Genomic DNA, 14,335 nt, shown 5'->3' with positions numbered 1-14,335 from the left:
GTTAACTGGTTTCAATTGAATTGCAATTTTTAGAGATTTAATTTACACGGAAGAGACGTTTGCACCACTGACAGCAGCTGTCAACGTTTCCGAAACATTTATATATAATTTAATTTTGGTACAGGAGTTTCACATTACATAACCCAACAGTTTTCAATGGCTCTCCATTAGAATAATTTAGGAAATGTATATGGGTCTTCAGTGAGCACATAACTCTGACTTCATAGTGTGTGTTGTGTGTGTATCCAGGTGTGGTGAGCATGGTGAGTGTATTATCCAGGTGTGGTGAGCATGGTGATTGTATCCAGTTGTGGTGAACATGGGGAGTGTATCCGGGTGTGTGGTGAGTGGTGACAACTTACACATGCACGGTGGTGTTGCCGGGAACCTGCTGCGCGAGCGTGGCCTCCAGGTAGAGGGCGCTGTGCGCGCCGACGCCCACCACGCCGCCGCTCTGCATCACGCCCAGCGACAAACTGCACAATACATTTCATAGCCCATAGCAAATTCTTTCGCTTTCTGATTTTTTTAATCATAAGATAACTACTGCCTAAAGCACATGTATTTCTCTATCTTCCTTTAATAACGAAGGTGAGAGAAATAGGATATTTCCCCTTTGCATCTAAAATTCGTCAAATCCACTTCCTCTTTTCATCCTTTTATGGAAGAATGAGATGGGAAGAGCAAGAGGGGTAAAGTCAGTGAGCAGACAAAGGATGATAGCAATTTCACGAATTATGTTGAAACAAGTTTTTAGACAGTAATTTTGACAAAAACAAGAGTTTAAAATATTTTTCTAAAAACTTCATGAGCAAGCGTTGGTAACGCCATGTCATGTCTATATTGGTAAAAAAAATATACAGCATAATTATCAATGTCTTACACGTCCGTGTGGTCGTGATGCGGCTGGTGATAGTCAGTGTACGGCGGCGGCGCGCGGATCTCGCCCTCCGCGCAGCGCGGCACCAAGATAGGTGGCAGAGCTGGACACCAAAATAACAAATAAGTCCATAACTAGTACTTAGAAAAATGCTTATTTATGACAACAATCCACAATAGGCCAGCATCTTTTACTAAGGTCTAGTCACCCCAAGATAGACTATCGGCTGGCAACCTTCAGTGGGGATGTACATTAAACCAGTCATCAGAATCAGAATAAGTTAAGACATTGAGTTCAGCTTAACTACCATTGGCTGTTCAAGAAGTACTACAAGACACTTAAAACAATGTGCTATATGTCAGCAATAATCTTTGACTCTAATTGTACTTCTATACTAATATTGTAAAGAGGAAAGATTTGTATTTTTGTATATATTGAAATAAATCAAAACCTACTGAGCTGATTTCAAAAATTCATTATTGGTAAGCTATATTACCACTGAGTAATACAGGCTATATTTTTAAATTTTACATGGACGAAGTTGCGAGCAACAACTAGTATTCAATAATCTTCCTAATCACTTAATATTAATTGATGAAATTCTTACCGGGCGAATCAATTTTATTGTAATGATAAGGGTTGATGCACACTTCGTCCTTTTTCAACTGGTATGCATAAATACAGTGGTCGACTGGTTTTAATTCATGCTGACTCTGAAAAAATATTTAAAAAGTTAAAGTAGCATCATCATCATCATCATCACCAGCTCACTGTATGTCTACAATAAGGGGCTCGAAACATTTCAAGTTAGGGGGTGACTAGTAGTTCAATTCAAGTAAAAATATATAATAGAACTTATGTATACTGACTGAACACTAAACCACATTGAAACTATAATAATACTTTTTACAGACAAAATAAATAGTGCAAAAACAGTATATGTTGTGTTCAATGTCATTTATATAAATTGAGTTGAACCAAAATGGATAAGATACATTTAAACACAAAGGCAACCTTGGAGTAGTTGAGTAGTGTAAATTTTGTTGTGCTATTCCAAACAAAGTACATATAAAACAAGTCACTATTCAAATATCATGTTTTTGGATTTCATTGCCACAGTAAAGGGATCAATTAATCATTTCACATGAAAAGTTTTAGAGTAAAATCATGAAACAACACAAAAGAGGTCTAAAATTTAATATCACATGTAATAAAATAAATATGCACAAATTTTCTTTTTGACTTTGTACAAAAATTAAAACATGTGATAACCAGAGAGGGGCTCAGGGTCAAAAAGTTCCTAAAACCTCTAGAAAGATTAATGGATGACCCTAAGATGCAAATTAGTCTATTAGTTCCTTCTTATAACTCCAAAAACTAGAATGTCATAACTGAAATGTCTTTAAATAATATTGTATAGGTTTTTTTAAATGAACTAACTTGTAGCTGCGGCCAGCGCCACAGCCTGCAGTAGATAACATGCGGCAACCCCTTTCTGTATTGACCATTCACGAGGTTCTCACTAGGCTTCGCTCTGCAATAATACAAATATCTAATTAGAGTAATAACAGTGCAAAATAGTAATAGTAATTTAATGAATATTTGTTAAAATAACATTTAACTAGCTTTTGCCCATGACTATGTCCTTCATAATTTAAAAATAAAATAGTATATCTTGTTCCAGACTATGACATCTATGCCTAATATCATTGACATTCATAATGTGGAGATATGTAGTAAAAAACATCTATCCAAACATTAAAATTTGTATTATAAATTATGATGTATGGATTGCATAATTTTGTGCCTATCCTTCTATGTTCAACGTTACATGCTATTGTCAAATACATCATGGTATTGCTGTATTATTTTTGGCACTCTCACTTATATATCTTATCAATAAGATAACATACATATATTTAAGATAAGAGAAAGTCTCTATCTTAAGAATTATACTAAAAGTAAGAAATGACACTATTATCACTATGATACAATTTGCAAACTTGATGAATAGAAAAAGATCTTCTAAGTAAATGTTTTTAAGTCAAAATCTTCTAATAAACCAATATCACATCACTGTTCACTTTACAAAATAAGATTTGGCAAAAAAAAAATCACCACACATTATCACCAACTCACTACATATGTCCACTAAGGGGTAAACTTAAGTCAACTTAACTAAACTTAAGTTACGAGTTACAACACAATTATTGTGCAACAGTGCAAAAAACCATATTAAAATTCTTATTTTTTTTTTAATAACGTTAAAATATTAACACTACAAACAATTGAACTACGAGAATGCGTGCAATTAATTTCAAAATCAGAATTATTTAAACAAATGATATTTTTTCCAGTTGTCACATATTCTAATAAGAAATAAACCTAATCAATAACCAGCCTAAGAATTACTATTTTAATATCCAAACAAGAAACTAATAAGAAAATAATACAAAACGCTTCCTTTAGATAAATTTCGATTCCTAATTACGACTGAATAGTTTAAACCCATTGTAATATACAGTTTTAAATAATTTATTACCTGTGTTATAGACGAAAACGAGTTACTATGGTACGTGAAATATACCTAATAAACTAAATTCTCTCTTCAAGCATTAAAACTTGCACATGTTATGGTAAATTGACAAAAATCTCGTGCGGAAACTAAAAAAGCCGAGGTCCAAAATTCGCCGCCATATTGATAAAAAAGCTTCGATTGTTTTGACGGCGATTTGACCTTCCTTTTTGGATTTTGCGTCCTGTCTATGGTTATGTAACTAAAATACGATGGTCATTGAATTCTACGGGGTCAATGTGCTTTTAGCTCTTTGCTTTTTAGCAAGGTTATATTCTACGAATGACAGTAATTATGAATAATTAATAATTAAGTTTCTTTAAACGCGAATTAAATACGCCCGCGCTTATAAGAATTCCAATTGGTACTTATTTCTAAGTATTTAACATAATTTTCTAACATTATGGATATTACTAACTTTTCCTAGTTAAGTTACATTTGAGTAATTTACTATTTTGTATTACTCATATCCTGATTGTTTGAAATTTGTGTGTCTATTACTGAAACTATTTGGTAATAACAATGATAAATGGAATTTCCGGTTGTGAACAAAAAACAACAAACATGAAAAATAACAAGGTTTTATCGCTTTATGCCACTATATACAAGTTTAGACCGGGAGGCAAAATTTAAGCAATCAAGGTCATTGTTAGACATACCAAAACGTTTGTTATCAAAATAAAAATAAAGCAATCAATAAATAACCTGGGAATTGTGACGCATTTAGTATGACTACTTTGACTAGTAATAGCCTTTTCTAACTCCTCGAGAGCCTCACTTTTCTTTAATTTCTTAACTAAACTTTTTACAGCCTTTTCTGACCATTTATCTTCTGCGGCAGATGATCCTTCTGGACCCTTTTTCCACTCTAGAAGACGTTTCACTACTGGCGGTGTTCGCGGAAACATTCCGCCAAATTTCACTTTTTAAGTCATTCACGGAAACTAATTTACATTAGATTAACAAATAATGCACACTTTTTTTATTTACACATATATTCTATTTAAATTAACTTATCGGCCATTACAATTTGCAAATATGATTAACAGAATAGATAGAAAAATGACAGTAAAGTTGCCAATCACAATCAATCGTTATACTTGAAAGATTTCCTGTAAATCAATGATACAATTTTAAATCACTATTGAAAACATTTTGTACTCCTTTTTCTTTAAAGTCTATAATTAATATTCCCAAATTCATTAAACATTTATATCTATAAATTTTTTTATGTATCTGTCATATTATAATTTTTAGAAATAAAAAGGTCCTTAACGTAAAATCGTTTTGAAAGTATAGCGGTTTATAAAATCAAATTTTTCTATGTATAAACAAAACAATAAACATTTCCCAATAAAATTGAAAAATCAAGCTAGCTTATTATTTATTTTATAAACCAAAAATAAAATAAATGGTTGATTTTGATAGTTCCGGTGTTTTCTGTTTTCAATAGCAACAATTATTGTCTATGATAAACAGTGGTTGGTGTTTACAGCAAAACCAATTGTACAGAAGTTTAAGGAAAACATCTGAAGGTTTCGAAAGGTAAAATTCCTTCGGACGAAAATAAGGGTTTTTTTAGAGAAATATTAAAAGGATAACAAACTACATGATAAAAGTTTTAATATTCTATCATTTTTAAAAGTATCTAGATACGCGACAAAATTTTCTAGATTTCATAATATATTGATAATACTACATTATGGGCAAATAATTTTGAATTTAACCTTTTAAATTTAACAAGTTATCCACATAGAACAAAATAATTTTAGCACGGAGGTTTTTTACCAAAATTAAATAATCGGGACATTACTTTTGTATATGGTAGCACTGTTTTTGTTTTGAAATGCCATCCGGTTTTGTTTGTTTTGTTTCAATTGTTAATTTTTGATGTGCCAGTTGCTGAAAATTCATTTGCTTTATTACGGTAATATATTATTTGGTTAGTACCTCAATTTCCTACTATTTAATAGTCTTATTGAGCTGATATTCAAAATGTATTCCTATTTTGTACTGTTACTGGCCATCATTGTTGTTGTAGTGGCCTGTCACAAAACTATATTTTAATTTTCCCGCTTTGACTTTTATAGCTTGGCTGGAAATCTTCGTGAATTTTCAATTTAAGATAAATAATTTTTTTCTTAATTGATTTCATTTCTTTTTATTGTTGCTTTATTTTTCCTTTTATTTTTTTTTATTTTATTTAATAATCCCCATAATGTAATGTTTCCATTGCTATGCAATAACAAAATGGCCAATGCCTTGAAATTTGATATTAAATATTATGATTTTCGAATAAAATAAAAAGGGAATTAAAAAATACTGTACTTACTCATTATTGCCTTAGTTTTTTTGGTGTATTTAGCTGGTTTTCTTTCATTGTTTGTTAATTATAAAACTGCTTAGGTATGGCTTTCAACAAAAATCCTTTTATATATAGCATTTAATGGATTTTACAGTTCTATAAATGTATTATTAAATTCCTTAATTGGTTTAATACATTTAACTCTTTGCTTACTGCAAGTTGCATTAACTCAAAATTGTTAAAATATAGATCAAGTTACATTCTAATCTAGCTATTACTGGGACATTATAGGCAACTCAAAGCTAAATTACAAATAACAAGCGACATACTTCATTACAATAAGGTTTATATTTTGTACAAGGAAATAGATTATTTCCCCCCCACACATTACTACAGTATAATTTAAATAATTAATATTTCTACTCATAGAAAAATAAGCTTGGTGTCATAAGATATATGAAAAGATACAATTAAATTTTCAGCTTAACTAAGCATGGAACCGCAGCTTCCACCATTAATACTTTGTATGGAGAACATGAATGGAGAAGAAGTATCGCTTAGTATTGGACCCAATGATGATTTCCAAACCTTTCTGGATAAAGCCAAGTACCTTTCCTTTATTCCTTATCCTTTGTGATTTTTCCTATCCTATAAAAAACTATGACCATAGTTTATTTATTAATGAAAAAACGCTTGTAATTAAAAGAAAGTTACAGAGTAAAATATGTATGCTTTCTCCATTTACAATGATGAATAGCCTTTTAGTGTTATTTTTTTTAAATAGTATCTAGCGTTTCTCTATTCCAGGTCTACTCTAGGTTTCGACGTAGACATAAACTCGATTACTGGCGACCAATCTGTATCATTGAATGAAAATATTTATCATTACCTTCTTAATTCAGAACTGAACTATCAAACCGATCCACAATTAGGTACTGAAAATTTCCAACGTACATCAGAACAGGGTACACATAGTCCCGATGGTTTTGTATACGTTTTAGACGACGGCACACAAATACGAGCATCTCAGATACATTTCGATAATGAAGATCCTCCTTTAGATCTGACAGCTGAACAAATACCATTTGTTAAATACGCCAATGATAGTGCCGATGAAAACGAAATCGATGATCAAAGTATTGAAAATACTAAAAAAATAAACATCGTTGAAAGTCCCGTTAAACGTTGGGAAAGTAGAAATTCTAGTCCTAGATGCAGTTTCGTTAATAGTTTACCATTTAAATTAGTTTGTTCTAATACATCCAACTTCGAAGCACAATTTACTAAATATTTAGAATCAAGTACGACAAAAACATTCACCACTCTGAACCCGGTTACTAATAGAAATAAATCCCCAAAAAGTCTGATAAGGGATAATTACAAAAATTACGATGAAAATTATCAAGCTCAGAGTAAAGATGATTTCGCAAGTTATACACGAGAAGAAATACTCAATATGTTTAAAGACTCGCCCGTCGCATCATTGCCTTACGAAGAGAATCAAAATCACAACGAAAAAAGACGCCATGTGCGTAAAACGGATCCATCTAGACTTCATAAAAATTGGAACAACAGACCTTACGTAGACGTTAAACCTGGAGAGAAAGGTAGACAAAACTGTTTCATTTGCGGTAAAATAGATAATAACGTGGAAAAGTTGTATTTATTCGATAACGAGGACCAAAAACTACACAGATGTACATCACCGAGAAATTATCCGACTCAACTGAAAATAATATGTGATCATTGTTTGGCTGAAAATTTTAAACCCAGTCGTATGAAAAGTCCTACACAATCACTTAGTTCTGACGAATTCTTGGTCATTAAAAACAACCAGCAATTCATATTTCAGAAGGTTATTGATTTTAAAGTTGCTCCAATTTCGGAAAACATTGATAAAAGGGACCAAAACCTGGAGGATTTACAGGACAATGAGAAAGTTGAATTTGTTAAAGTAGAAATAGGTTCCGACGGTGAAATTGTAACGAAATGTATTGATAATGATACTAGATCTTCAGATGACGTTATTATTGTGAAAGACGAGAAGAAAGAGAGTTCCAGTGATGTTGAAATTATAGAAAATGAACCAGATATCGACGATCATATTATAGATAATTTGGAAGAAGCAGATGACGATGTTAAAGAGTTTTTAGGGAAATATCACTGCGATGATGAATCTGAGATAAAGGAATTGAAATGCAGGTTCGTTTTGCGTCTGTAAACCATCGCTTATAAACATATTCTTCCAGATTATGTTCTACATTTGTGCTAAATTTCATCGAGATCCGGTCAATTCTAGAGATTTCTAATAAACACCCATTCATCCATCTACATATGGTTAATAACATACTAATATTATAAATCCGAAAGTTTTGATGGATGGATATTTTAGAGTTTGTAGCCTTAACTGATTAAATTTGATATAAATGTAGAGGATATTCTGGAAAAACACATAGGATACTTATTTTTTAATTCCACGCGGATGGAGTCGTGGACAAAAGGTAGTTTATAAAATTTCGGAGTAGAATTATATCAGGTAATTTTTAGGTTCTGTGACCGCATCTTTGAAGAAATCGATCAAGTAATAGAACATGGTGAAGAACACAAACATAACTTAGACGATGGAGAAGTATTCCCTTGCCCATTGTGTGATTACGGTATTATTTATATTTTTATGTATGTAGTTATCAAGACGTAATAGAATTTATTTCCCTATCCACTTAAAATTGTAGTACATAGTTTATATTACATTGCAGCGTGGGTGATGTCAGCTGATGTTCTAGACTAGTTGTAGGGGACATCTTCCATTAAGATGGTTTTATTCAAAGTAGTTTTAAAGTCTATTTTACATTACTCGACCCTTTTAGTGGAGGGCCTTTGGACCCCCTCTCCCAGGAATGTTTTAAAAGTACGTTAGTTGTGTTGCCTTAACAATATTTTACATGACCCAGCATTCAACAGTTTTGAACCTTAATTCAAAGTAAAGATTTGTTGCTTTACATTTGAGGCTTTTATATTTTCTAAGTTGGATAAAAATAAAGATAGCTTTACTTACCTTATGACAAAGTACAACTATTTAAACACTTTTTCTAGGTTATTCTAACTTTAAGTGGTTAAAAGGGCATCTTAAAGCGGCCCATGATAAGACTAAAATTACAGAAATAAAAGATGAAGGTGATAACGATGGAGAAAAAGGTATGTTATTAGTTATTGACAATGGATTTCACTTTTGAATTTTACAACATTTAGCGCTTGTCCCACGACTAGCTGATACAGGCTCAGATAGCTTAAAAATAACATCAGTCACATAGAGTACCAAAATCAGGTAGTTCCATCGCACATTTTACACGTTAGATTGTTATCAGACAATTTACATCGGTGGGACATGCTCTTAACCAACAAAAGTAAATAAATAAAGCTATAGAGTCTAGTTACCGGTTAAACTTGGAATGATACAGTTCTATGTTCAATTTCAATTGAAGAATTTAACCTGTTCAATTTGAACTAAGCTTATATAGCGTTCTTTAAGTATACGTGATAATTCAAAACTTGTACCTTAGATAGATACGTCATGTATCAAAAAAAATTATCTCTATGTTTTTTTTTTCAATACAGATGTTAAAACATCTCCGTCTTCTTCACCAGTCGCTAAAAGAACTAGAAGTGCAATAAAAAAGGTTGAAACGGAAAGTGAAAAAGGTCAGTCTTGATGTACTACCAATATTGAAGTGAAAGTTTGGATGGATGGATGTTTGTTACTATATATCTCCAGAACTGCTTAGCGGATGTTGATGAAATTTGGCATAGATATAGAAGATAGAATACATAGGGTTATTAACCTAAAATTACTAAAGCTTGTATTTATAAAATACAGGGACATAGTTGATATATTATAAAAAAATCAGTTTCAGTATTCTATGCAATATTTGGTCAACAATCGAATCAGTTGTAGGCAATTGTAGACCTGGTATTTCCATTATCCAAAATTTAGTGATCTAAACTTCCATACTAATATTATAAAGAGAAGAGATTTGTATTTTTGGTTGTATTGAAATAACTCAAAAGCTATTCCAAATTCAAAAATTTTTTCACCATTAAAAAGCTACGTTATCAGTTACACATTTTTTATTATTTTTTTAATTTCACGCGGGTGAAGATTGTTGCCATATTGGTAGATTTTTTTACATATTACATATTATATCTGTTTTTAATTTAATTTCTCACAATCCAGCGTCCCCGGAGAAGATTGAACGCACGAACAATATAACTACGAAACTTGAATCTGTTAGTATACATTTTGTATTGAGTAGTTCGATATTTCAGATCTTTTGGTAATAATCTTCAGTTATTAATAACGCAAATACGATGGATTTTTTTGCAACTTAAATTACTGGTAGAAATATCTATATTCTATACCATTGCGAAGATCCCTCGTCATCACCCTTTGGCCACGGCTGGATGACCGCAGTCTAGGTTTTAGTTTTTTATTTAACCTTTTGTTAGTCGTACGGTACTAGCTAACTGAGCGTTATTAGAGCGGGCGTATACCTTTGACTAAATTATCGCACAACTGTTGTGCGATTGTCGATTGTTTCAGCCAATTCAACTATTTATATGCACAACTAAAAATCAATTAATGTGTCCATATACGCGGAAAAACCAATCATATGGTTTAAGCGGAGCCATATTTGTGTGTTTTGAATTGTGTTTTTTGTAAAATTCTCAATAAAAAAAAATAGGACCCACCTGCAAGCATTACCTTTCGGATAAAAAAAGAATTATCAAAATCGGTCCACTAGCGGCGGAGTTATGCCGTAACACACATAAAAGTTAGCGAAAGTTTAGACAAAGATGTCCGCATGTTCTTAGTTCCAGCCGTAGGATTGTCATAGGATTTGTTGTCAATTTAAATTAATAATATTTAGAACGGATCGACGTTAACTGTGAATACGGAGGTGAAGCAGGAATGTTTGGACAGCAGTGACGATGAAGCTATCTGGATCGTACAGACTGTTGGCCACGAGCCATCCGAGCAACTGGAGAATTTGCTGAAGGTAGCCACGGTAAGTGGTTGAAGCCAATGAGAGTCTGTTGTAGGGTGCAGGTCTTGGTAAGGCGAAAAAGCTCCAGAAAATAGTTTTTTGTATACTTACGAAAATGTTGTTCAATGTTTCCATAAAAATGCAATTGTTTCATCTATCCTGAAACTGATGTATGTCGTTTGATTTAGTGAAACTTTGTGGCATTGCATGGAATTGATATGAGAATTCCAATGTCATCAATTGTCCTGTCCAGGATAAAATTGTAAAAATTTAAGCAAATTATTCATTGCCAATGTTTACTTTATTAAACATCATCATCATCAGCTCCCTACATGTCCCCACCGAGGGGCTCGGAGCCTACCCTAATAAGGGGTGACTAGGCCATAGTCAACCACGCTGGCCCACTGCGGGTTGGTTGACTTCACGCATATCTTTGAATTTCTTCTCCGATATGTGCAGGTTGCATCACGATGTTTTCCTTCACCTCACTTATTAAACATGATAAAAATATAAAACTAATTTTCAGGGCGAAGACAGAGATGAAAAAAATAGAAAGAAACATAAATGTAACAACTGCAGGTATATATTAGTCTGTATTGAATTATTAAAGAGTAAAATATAAGCTTAAAGAATATAAGGCTTGAGTATTATTTGTAATAATTCAGTGTATACTTTCAGCCAAATATTTCCAACTGCGGAAAGCCTAATTTCCCACAAATGTCGTCGCCGAGGACGCAAACGAAGAGTCCCTACTAAAGATGACTCGATCTTACTGGTACCTTCTGAAGAGGACTTTCTGAGGGTAGGAAAGAAAAATTACAATAAATACTGACCGAATTTCAATTCTACCCACATGTTTATACTATAGGTTTCTCCCTCTATTTCAAAGAGGATAAGCGAGATGATATTGTTAACATAGTTTTTTTTAATTGTTTGCCTTTTAAGTCAATATGTTTAGAACTAGCTTTCGCTCGCGACTCCGTCCGCGTGTAATTAAAAAAAGAACAGTAAGTAGCCTGTGTGTTCTTCCAGATCTCCTACATCTAGGCCAATTTCATCGGGATCCGTCCAGCCGTTTAGGCTACAAACTCTAACAAACATCCATCTAAACTTTCGCATTTATAATATTAGTAAGATTTCATTTTCAGAGGGCACAAGGAAGACCTAAACAAAAGCAACCAGACGACAACGATTTGCTGGTTGTTGTAAGTAAATAAACATTATTAGTTGTGTTAATTACCTTTACTATTCTAAAATAACTAACCATTTGTTATAGAGACCACGTAAAAGGAAGAACCGCGAGCCGACCTCTGATCCTCAAATCGTTACATGTCACAACTGCAATGAATCATTTACTTCTAAAGTTAGACTCAAGTTTCACATGTGAGTACATTATGAACTCTAAGCTACAAGATTTAAGTATTAATAACAGAAAAAATCGTTTGTCTTATGCTTTTCATCATCATTCCTACCTTATCCTACTTCCGTAGTGGCGCACCGGGTTTTCCTTCAAATAACTCTATCATACGGCATCTCAGTCTTCACTACCTTCTTAAACATGTCACCTTTCACGCAATCCCATCTCTTTCTAGGTCTACCTCTACCCATGCAAATTCCTTTTGTGTTTTTACTAGGCAATTCCATGACTCAACCAATCTTTTGACTCCCGAGGGTCAATACGCATGTCCGGAATGCGAAGGCGCACATTTCCCTACAGAGAGCGAGCTTTTCGATCACGTACATTTCCAGCATCATAAGCAAAAGCGTTGGCAATGTCCAGTAGAAGATTGCGGCAAGACTTTCTATCTTAGGTAAGAAAATACTTTACCTACTGATTTAAAATACAGCTACATGTTCTAGTGTCTATTTTTTTATAAGGTGGCAAATGAGCAAGTGGCCAACTGAAACCGCCGAACTGGCGAAGCGACAGCTACCCATCCGCTATTGCAGATGCGTTGCCTACACTCAACTGAAGGAGAGGCACATAAAGAGGATTTTTCACTTTCCTATGCGTCTTCTCCACCGTCAAATAGACTTTTTCTTCTCGCCCTCTTAAAAAAAAAAGGAAATGGAAAGGGACTAAAATTAGACCTCTGGCACCACACTCATTTGACGAAACGTGAAATTGCTTCCACTTCACGGATGTCTTCTGTGTGGTCGTGGTATTACCGAGCGAGTTGGCGCATTCGTGCGAAGATGTTAAAGCGGGCTCTACCACTGTTTGTATTTCAGAGCAACATTAACAAAGCACAGTCGAACACATACGGACACGCGACGTTACGTGTGCGTCACGTGCGGGAAACGATTTCTTGACAAACAGACTCTTGATGAGCATGGAGTTACACATCTTCAGGTATTCATTCTTACTTCATTAATATATTTTATGCTACAAACTTGCCTTGCTATTTCCCCTAATCTAATGTAATAAATTGTACAAACTGTGTTATGTAAGATGTCAGCATGCACAGCATGTTTTTGAATCACTTTTTTATGATTAAAATTCCTAAATTAACGACATGCTACGACATATAGGCTATACATTTTCGCGCTATTTAATTTAGGGATTGAATAAATTGATAAAAATGGCTATGCGGGAAAAAAAAACCAAATCAAGCCAATATCAGCAAACAAACAAGATTGTTATAGTAATTGTTAGTATTGACTAAGGCTATTGAACCTTCTTTTGTGCAAGTCTTTTGATTTGAAAGTCTTACAAATGTAAACACTATGATAAAGTTTCTATAATTTTACGCGAAAACACGAGTCATCATTATCATCTCCCTACTTATCCTATTCCCGTAGATCGCAACAGGTTTCTGTCCTGCACAAGCACGGGTACAGCTAGCAAAAAAACACACACAGACAAAATAATTGCAAAGCTTATTATTGCATATACAACTTGTTCTAGATAAAGCCGTTCCAGTGCCACATTTGCTTCAAGCAATTGACACGTCGTTCTCGTCTGCGGATGCACCTCCGAGCGCATGAAGAGGAGCTGGCACCGCGGCTGGTGCTGGTCTGCGCCGCGTGCGGCAGGGCCTTCCGCGACACTGATGATGCACAGGTAACTATCGAGCTGGTGAAAGGTTAGATGGAAAACCAGCTGGAATATAAAGTACACGAAGTAGTATAACATACTAACTTTCAGCGATTCCGTCTGGAAATAAAAAAAAAAAACAGTAGGTCTTTCTTTTTCAAGACTGTCCTTTACATCTATGCCAATTTATTGAGATTCGTGGACCGGATTAGGCTCGTAACTCTAACAAACATTCATAGTAAGAAGTAATGTTCTTAATAATATTTTATGTGCATATCTTCCTTTGTTAATTAAGGGTAGGCAACGCATCTGGAATTTCGGAATCTTTTTGGCGAATTTATATCTGTTTTATATTTAAAGATTCCCTGGTTCGTACTACATGTATATACAATTGGAACAATAATAATAATAAAATAGGTGCATTTAAACAAACTTGTTAGAAAGTGGTTATAATACAGGACCACGCTAACAAATCAAAAGAGTGCATAGAACAGCT

The 14,335-nt window shown here is 33.6% G+C and overlaps 2 protein-coding genes across 2 annotated transcripts in view; one reads left to right on the top strand and one right to left on the bottom strand.

The window, feature by feature from the left end:
- The window catches only part of LOC106101884 (mothers against decapentaplegic homolog 3), a 7,666-nt gene extending 3,186 nt beyond the window's left edge, over nt 1–4,480 (bottom strand). The window contains exons 1-5 of the mRNA XM_013281238.1: nt 4,161–4,480; nt 2,321–2,414; nt 1,488–1,593; nt 884–983; nt 363–476 (exon numbers count right to left, since the gene is read on the bottom strand). Coding sequence (XP_013136692.1) covers nt 363–476; nt 884–983; nt 1,488–1,593; nt 2,321–2,414; nt 4,161–4,363 — 617 coding nt within the window. The 5' untranslated portion in view covers nt 4,364–4,480. The remainder of the gene's footprint in view (nt 1–362; nt 477–883; nt 984–1,487; nt 1,594–2,320; nt 2,415–4,160) is intronic.
- An 804-nt stretch (nt 4,481–5,284) lies between these two features.
- The window catches only part of LOC106101783 (zinc finger protein 37-like), an 11,337-nt gene continuing 2,286 nt past the window's right edge, over nt 5,285–14,335 (top strand). The window contains exons 1-16 of the mRNA XM_013281119.1: nt 5,285–5,397; nt 6,243–6,366; nt 6,568–7,962; nt 8,308–8,417; nt 8,854–8,955; nt 9,376–9,459; nt 9,992–10,044; nt 10,686–10,823; nt 11,329–11,381; nt 11,481–11,604; nt 11,951–12,007; nt 12,079–12,185; nt 12,437–12,613; nt 13,035–13,155; nt 13,711–13,866; nt 14,298–14,332. Of these exons, the coding sequence (XP_013136573.1) occupies nt 6,254–6,366; nt 6,568–7,962; nt 8,308–8,417; nt 8,854–8,955; nt 9,376–9,459; nt 9,992–10,044; nt 10,686–10,823; nt 11,329–11,381; nt 11,481–11,604; nt 11,951–12,007; nt 12,079–12,185; nt 12,437–12,613; nt 13,035–13,155; nt 13,711–13,866; nt 14,298–14,332 (2,825 nt within the window). The 5' untranslated portion in view covers nt 5,285–5,397; nt 6,243–6,253. The remainder of the gene's footprint in view (nt 5,398–6,242; nt 6,367–6,567; nt 7,963–8,307; nt 8,418–8,853; nt 8,956–9,375; nt 9,460–9,991; nt 10,045–10,685; nt 10,824–11,328; nt 11,382–11,480; nt 11,605–11,950; nt 12,008–12,078; nt 12,186–12,436; nt 12,614–13,034; nt 13,156–13,710; nt 13,867–14,297; nt 14,333–14,335) is intronic.

Source organism: Papilio polytes, unplaced genomic scaffold, assembly GCF_000836215.1.
Source record: "Papilio polytes unplaced genomic scaffold, Ppol_1.0 DF823935.1, whole genome shotgun sequence".
In the NCBI taxonomy this organism is placed as follows: Eukaryota; Metazoa; Arthropoda; class Insecta; order Lepidoptera; family Papilionidae; genus Papilio; species Papilio polytes.
The sequence above is the reverse complement of the archived record's forward strand: the minus strand, read 5'-3'. Positions and strand labels throughout refer to the sequence as shown.